We start from the raw sequence: 7670 nt of genomic DNA, 5'->3' as shown, positions 1-7670 counted from the left end.
AGCCCGGCCGCGCCGCGCCGCCGCCAGGCAGACGTCCCGCAGCAAAGCTCCCAAGCCCTAGCAGCAGTTTCCCTCCACCATGCCCCACCATCAAAAGGTCAGAGTTCAGGGTCTCTCCTCTTTCTTCCCGGGAGAGGGCAGACTTGTGTGCGCCTGGTATTTGTGCTGAAGAAGAAACACTGGCAGTAAAGAAATCTGGTTCCTACAACATTCTTCCCTCTTTTGATGGATAGGAAATTCCGTTCCGTACCACACCAGCTTGCGCACTGAGAATTCTGTGTCTTTAAAAAAAAGATTTGAGGAACAGAACTGTTTGGATGTTAACGAACTGTAGGAACACAAGAGTTAAGAAATAAAGAGTAGACGCTGCTGCGACGGTGTGGCTACTTGAAGACTGCAAATTCTCCATACCCCCTTGCCTGGATGGGTGTTTTTGGAGAAGCACAAGCATAGACACTAAAAGCCTGTGACTGGAAACCGGCCCTGTTCAAGGAGGGCTCTGATGCACTGCGGTGAATTTTGGGCAGTGAGTGGGCCAGCAACTCAATAGAGGAGAGAATCTGGGGAAAGAGGGGTCTCTCATCTCTTTTCTTTTTAAGGCACTCTGCCATTAATCTCTTCATGGCTTTTGGACAGTTACTCCTTACCTTGCTGAGATCTGGAGATAGGTATCCTCGTCCCACCATAAAAATTATCTGGTCCCTGTTGTTGATGTGTGAATAAGGTAACTGTCCAGTCATCAGTTCGTACAGAACAATCCCAAATGCATACACATCGGACTGAAAGCTGTACGGGTTTTTATCTTGCATTCTGATTGCTTCTGGTGCCATCCACAAAACGGATCCAGACAGCTGTTCAAACTGATGGCACCCACTCCATCGAGATTTCACGGTGGCTAGACCAAAATCACCTATTTTTACCGAGAGGTCTTCGTGAAGAAATATGTTATTACTCTTGAGGTCTCTGTGGATGATTGACTTGGCGTGTAAGTAATCCATGCCCTGTGCAGTCTGCCGTGCAATATCTATAAGTTTGATCATCTCAAATTTGGTCTCGATGATGTGGAGATGGTGGTATAAGCTGGAGCCCTCACACCACTGGGTAACAATAGCTAGCTGTGGCTTTGTGGAATAGCCCATGAAGAGTAGGATATTCACATGTCGTGTTTTCCTGAGCACTCCTACTTCATTTTTGAAGGCCTGTAACTGTTGAGGTGTGGGTGCTGTCACATTCAACATTTTCACTGCCACATCACCATGCCACTTTCCCTTATAGACTGTTCCGAATGACCCAGCTCCAATTCTTTGTCCTACCGTAATCTGTCCATCAGGAATCTCCCAGTCGTCACTTGAATCCCATCTACCAAGTGTCTTCATTCGATTCTTGTCTTCTGAGAATGAAAATGACTTCCTTTCTCGCCGAGGTCCTGGAGATTTCTGTAAGACTTGCACATTAGTGAGTGAGCCAGGTAATGAGGCAGGTGGGGTGGCAGACAAACCTGTGGTTGATCCTCCCTCACGACAAAATCCTTGGTCTCTAATCAGATCATCAATATTGACAGGTTGTATCTTGTTGACAGGCACATTGGGAGCAGATGAGGACCGGTCTCGCTGTCCACACTGATTTTGATGATCTGTATCTGCTGGCTGGGAAGGCTGTGGAACTGGAATAGATTTGGAAGGAGGTGGGCTGGTGAGAACTGGGGGCCCAGTGGACTCTGAGGGGGGCACAGAAGGGGATGATCCAGATGGAAGGGTGGTCTCTGCCAAGGAGGTCTCCACCTGTGGCAATGGGTGGTGTTCAAAGAACTTGGAGACAAACAGCAAATCAAGTTGATCATAATTAACACACATCACAGGAACCTCTGTACTACAGCGCTGGTGAAATTTATAACCACACGTCTGACAGCGGAAACCCTGGAACAGGAGCTTTCGACAAAAGTCACAAAATGCTAGGGTGAAAAAAGTTTTCCGTATAAAATTGTGAGTTGTAAGTGGAACATTTTGCAACACTTCTACATGCAATTCCTCCCCGATAAGCCAGGAAATATCAGTGTCCCAGCTGATCGGTTTCTTCTCTCCATGCTGAATTCTGTACCCAGCACAGCACTCTGGGATGAGACCTCTCATCATCAGAGCTTTCTTTAGACTGTCTCGGACTGTCACTCCACCCCTTGCAGGTACCACTGTCCTCTGCTTGTTGGGCAAGAAGACTCTAACAACAGGTCTTTGTGGTGACTTGGGGTTGCTGGGTGACACATCTGGAGGATTCTGAGAAACAGAAAGAGATGAAGGCAGCACTGAAAGGCGGGAAGAAGAAGAAGAAGACGATGTCACGGTGCCCAACGGTGCAGAGGTAGAAACAGAAAAATCAGTTCCGCTCCGGTGGGATTCCAGCAACTGCTGTTCTCTTCGTTGGAGGGCATCTAACTTGCTGGTGTTTTCTTCATAGGCCTGCAGGTATATTGGTGGTGGATTATGCGCCTCACCAAATTATGCTCCCCACCAAATCCCCACCAAATTGCTCCCCACCAAACTGGAGCCCTATGCTCCAACAGGGCCTCTACGTGTTCCTGCGTCAACCTAATCATTTGTTTGATATTGCATACCTCCACAGCAATGGCAGGGTCTGCAGCCGAAGAGGCCGCGGCGCCAGTCCCGGCCTCGAGCTCCATATCCGCGTTGAACAGCGCCTGGCTCTGCTCCCTGCCGCCGCCGCAGCTCAGTGCCTGCGTCTTAGAACCCAGAGCCGGGCTGAGCGGCAGCCGCTGGGCGGAGAGGAGGAAGGGAGGCGGGGGCTGGGGGAGGAGGGGCGGAGGCGAGGGAGGGGCGGCCTGGAGGGCGCCCCGGCCACCTCAGGTACCGGCCCAAGGCCCCTGGGCCGCCCTGCCTGAGGGGGTTGGGGGAAGGACACAGGGAGGTGGGGGCGGGCTAAAGGACCTGAATCGCCTTTCCAATCATCTTGTTTTTGGTTTCTCAACATGATCGTGAACTATGCTATTCAAATGCTTTGGAGACTGCATTGCTAGAGTTCTGTGCTAGTCTCTGTGAGATGCTCATTCCAGCTGTGGAGCCCTTGCAGTCCTTTCCTCAGTTATCTTGTTGATGTTATCAGCAGCCAGTGTCAAAGCATTGCTATTTGACTCAGAGAACGTGCGTGCCTGGAGCTCCATTACAATAATTGCCTGTTGGCTGACAGTATTCTTACAGTATAAATTTTACATAAATTCCTATTTGAAAGATGTGAAAATACACACCGAAGCTTTAGTAGAAGGTATATTTTTATCCTTGACTGCCCATGTCTCAGTGAGGTAGCTTGGTGGTGCCTCTGCTGTATTTTGGTAGAGTTTTGAGACAATTTGCTAAAATATAATTTTATATACATTAATTTCTCCACAATCTTGTTGTTAACATACATGTTTATGTGTATTAGATTATTTGTAAACTACTAAAGTTCCTGTTTTATTTGCTGTGAAATCTAATTTCACATTTCTTCAGCATCCACTTGGAGTCGTGCTTACCATGCACACATCAGCACTGGGATTTCACTGTCATGGGACCTCTACCCTCCTCCTAAAAATGCCTGTCTGACAGACTCAGATAACTAACTTGGGGAGTAGTCACTCTATAGGGGACATCTAGATACAACAATTGACTCTTTTTGTTTTTTAACAATGCTTCTTTATTATGTACAGGTTATTTACAGGGAAATGGAAATGACGTATTTTTTTAAAGGAGAAAGGAAAAGAAAAACCTAGCACAATGACATACAGTGGTGGGTTTTTATAACACTTTATTCATGCCACTGACTGACACATGCCATCTGGAGATAAGAGACCCTGAGCGTTTCTGTGTAGGTGTGTCTCTGGAGCACATTCTTGCTTCTTTTTTTATCATATCCATTTCTAAAAATTAGAGTGTTGGTTTGTCACCCAAGCTGGCCTCACACTTGATATCATTTATTTCTGATTAATTAAGAATTAATTAAGCAATTTTGGTTGCCAAATCTTGCAGTGTGACATTCAGGATATAAATCATGACATGTTATAAAGTACACACTGAAATGAAAAAGGAAAGATATCTAGCAAGTCACTTAGCTACAACAGGAATTTCCAATAAAAGGATATGGGTGGAAATAACACTGTCTGTATTATGTTGAGTTTCAGATGCCTCTGTCTAAGGAGTGAGCATGAACGCGGAGCTTCACGGCATCTAAACGCTGCTGCTTTGATCTCAGAAGTGAGAGAAGTGCAGTGAGGCCGGCCGCATTTCTCTCTCTGCACTTCTTCAGACCCAAGGAAGAAGTTTTCTCACTTAAGCTCTGAGTGTGGTGTGGAGAACATAATCCAGGATTACTGACCCAAAATGTATAACACTGGCTTTGTGGATGCCCTTGGAGAGCAGTGACCAAGCCCATGGATTTTCAGGCTTTGGGAAAATGATCCCTTTACAGCATCGCGGTGCCAGCTGGCACGGGGCTGTGGGTGGGAACAAGGCTGTGTGCGGGTGAGCACGCTGTCCGTCCCGCGGCGGGACTGTGTTCAGCCAGCACATCTGCAGAGCTCCACGAGCCTGTGTCCACCTCTTAGATCACTACAAAGAGGCTGGGTATTACTGCGTATCCTGCTTTCCCTTCTATTTTACCTATCACTTTAACGACATAGTGCAAAATATATCTTGAATCACTTACATAAATCACTGGAGTGGGAGTCGCCTTTCTTTCACTGAAACACAAAACCTACAGTGGTACATTTGTAAGGGGAAATGTTTATTTTAGCTCATGATTTCTGAGAGCTCAGTACTTAGTGACCACGTCACTCTCGGGCCTGAGGAAAGGCAGCACCTCACTTTTGAGCCTGTGGCAGATGAAGCACTCACTCAGTGGGAACCAGGAACTAAAAAGCGAACGTGACCAGAGTATCTCTCCACCCCTCTCTCTTTCTCTCTCACTCTCTCAGTTTTGATACTTGCAGAAAAACTCAGGACCTCACATTTGCCAGACAGGCGTTGCTCCAGAGTTAGATCTCCAGCCTCACTACCACGATCTTGATGGCCTCCTCAACGGCACGCCCCTAACCTGACTTCCACAAAATATGACACCCTCTGGGGCATAACACTTCCTCAGCACAGGGGCTTTTAGTGGACATTCAGAATTCAATCTGATTTCATTCTCTAAATCTCAGGGGCTTAGGTACACCTCAGAAGCAAAATGAATCAAGTTTGTCTCAAGAATCCCCCAAGTCTTCAAAGTTACAGCTATGCTCAAAAGTTCATCCCCAAATTGTCCTTTCAAATTGAACACAAACTCTTATCTATGAACTGCTACAAAAAAAGAAAGTAATATAATTCAAAACACAACTGGACCTTCCTGAAAGGGTGCGAGAAGGGTATAAGAAAGAAGGATCAGACCAAAGTGAGACCCAAACCCATCAGGGCCAGTGTGAAACCCCAGGGCTCCGAATCTCACATCCTTGGCACACCGTGCTGGAATGAGTCAGCTCAAGGACCTGGGCAGCCTTTCAACCACAGCCGTGGTGACCGCAGCCTGTGCCGTGCAGCCGTTGTCCTGGGCTGCCTCCGCTCTTTGTCTGCAGCTTCCTTTGTTATCCACCCTGTGTTCCTCTCAGCTGTAAATTCCTGGGGTCTCCACCACACCTTTAGCTGCAGTCTCACAGCTTCCCAGGCTGCCCTGTCCGTGCCTGCTTGCAGGAGCCCTGACCTGGCCACAGCCCGCTTGGCCTCCCCGGGTCTCTTCTCTGTGACACCGTAGCTCGTGCATTTTCCGTGGCTGAAACACCAGCGTGAGGTGCACGACACCAAGATCTGCTCGTGGTATGAGCTCTAACTGAGCTTGTTTTTAATGAGGCTGCCACAGCCTCTGAGTGCTTTGATGGCTGAACACAAGGTAGCAAACGTGAGAGGCACAGTGGCACAAGATGGCTTCCTTGGGCTTTCTTCTCAAATGAAGTTTGGAATAAGTTTGTTCTTTCAGGCTTTGAGTCTGCTTTTGGGTGGCATCTTGCTGATAACAGATCCTCTCAGGTCAGCTTGCCTGTTTTTTTCATGTTGCACAATTCTCGGCTTCATGTTGTAGCCAAACCGGGTTTTTCAACTTTCTCCACTCTGACCTTCTCTGTTCCTGACTGTCACTGTCAATCTGCTTGAAAGCAGCCGGTCATACTCATTCCAGTTCTTGAGTGCTGTGTTGCCTCGAAATTTCGTCCACCAGGGAAAATAGTCCATTCCCTTTAATCTTGACGTCCCACAAACTCTCAGGTCATGGGAGCATTGCATTGAAATGCTTTGCCAGCACGTAACATGAATGGCCTGTAGCTCTGTTTGCAGTACTCACTTGCACCTGAATCCTTGAAAACACAACCTTTACTGTCAGCATTTCTGTGAGCATTCTGGTCTTCTGAGTCTTCACAAAAAATTCCTATCAAGCTCCACTTATGGCATTCTAAAGATTTTTTTTAGATTACTGAGACAGTTACTCCAGGCTGGTGTTAAACTCATTATGTGGTCCAGGCTGGCTCAGAACTCACTGCCAGCCTCCTGCCTCAGCCTCCCGATAGGTGGGATGATGGACATTCACTGAGGTGCCCGGCATTCTAGAGCTTTTACAGAGCACTTCTGCATGCTTTTCTAAACTCCCTCAAACGTATTACTGTACAAAGGATTCTCTACTTTATCTCATGTATCATTGCAGCAATGACCACCTTTCTCACTACCAGTTTTCTATGTTAGTCAGATTCCTTTACTCTAAAATGCACCTAAGGGCTGGGGATATAGCTCAGCAGCACAGCACCTGCCTGCAAGCACAAGGTCGTGAGTTTGATTCCTGGTACCAAAAACATATAGATACATAAAAGGTACCTAACATGAACAATCTTTTAAAAAGAAGCAGATTATTTAGGCTCAATGTCAGAGGTTTACATTCACAGCCAGTTAGTAGGTGGCTTTTGAGCATGGGGTGAGGCTGTGGACCATGGAGCGAGTGTGTGGTGGAGGAAGACTTGCCTCACGGTGGTCAGCGTGCAAAGAGGGAGAGGTGAAGTGGTCAGGGTCCCACCATCCCTGAAGGTCCCAAGATTTCAGCATAACAGCTGGGAGCACTGTTGCCTGAGTATCTGCAGCTGTTGGTTCTTTCTGGGAATTTCTTGTGCAGAAGAGCCCTTCTTCTCTTTGGATCCTGCATACTTCCCACGGTCTTGGGACACATCGCATTGAAGGGTGCGATCCCACAGAAATAACTGAGCCCTGCGAGTTTCCCATCTCTTAAAGTTTTCACCATCTCCCCGCTGTAGTACAGGTCAGGATCCAAAGCTTTAACAGATGTGTCTTTGGGGATTTTTAGGGTTCAAATGATAACATTTGCTGTCTAGATCTTCATCTTTAGGTCTTTGGAAGTAGATGAATTCCCTAAACCATGATGATTTAATATTTTTTCCACCCAGCCCTGCAGGGACAATGTGAATATCGATTCTGTTATTTTTGGGCTTGGTAATAGCACCAACAGAATCCATTCTCCTAAATAATTCAAGTGGGTCCAGAGAATAAAAACAACTTAATTATCAGTTTTTTCAAAGTATTGAACGGTAATAGTGTTGTGAAAACTGTGTTAGTTTCTTGCATTGCTGGGACAAAATACCCGACACTCAGAGTGTTAAA

The 7670-nt window shown here is 46.8% G+C and overlaps 1 protein-coding gene across 1 annotated transcript; it reads right to left on the bottom strand.

The window, feature by feature from the left end:
- Positions 1-383: 383 nt before the first annotated feature.
- On the bottom strand, positions 384-7293 carry LOC102021968 (serine/threonine-protein kinase B-raf-like). The gene is made up of 4 exons (XM_013512431.1): positions 7072-7293; positions 2537-2797; positions 2364-2483; positions 384-2270 (listed from the first exon to the last, which is right to left on the bottom strand). The coding sequence occupies exons 1-4, from the start codon at positions 7291-7293 to the stop codon at positions 384-386; spliced, it is 2490 nt and encodes an 829-aa protein (XP_013367885.1).
- Positions 7294-7670: the final 377 nt, after the last annotated feature.

The sequence above is a fragment of the Chinchilla lanigera genome, unplaced genomic scaffold (assembly GCF_000276665.1).
Source record: "Chinchilla lanigera isolate Chin_1 unplaced genomic scaffold, ChiLan1.0 scaffold00015, whole genome shotgun sequence".
In the NCBI taxonomy this organism is placed as follows: Eukaryota; Metazoa; Chordata; class Mammalia; order Rodentia; family Chinchillidae; genus Chinchilla; species Chinchilla lanigera.
Note: the sequence above shows the minus strand (reverse complement) of the source record. Positions and strands in the feature narration are given on the sequence as shown.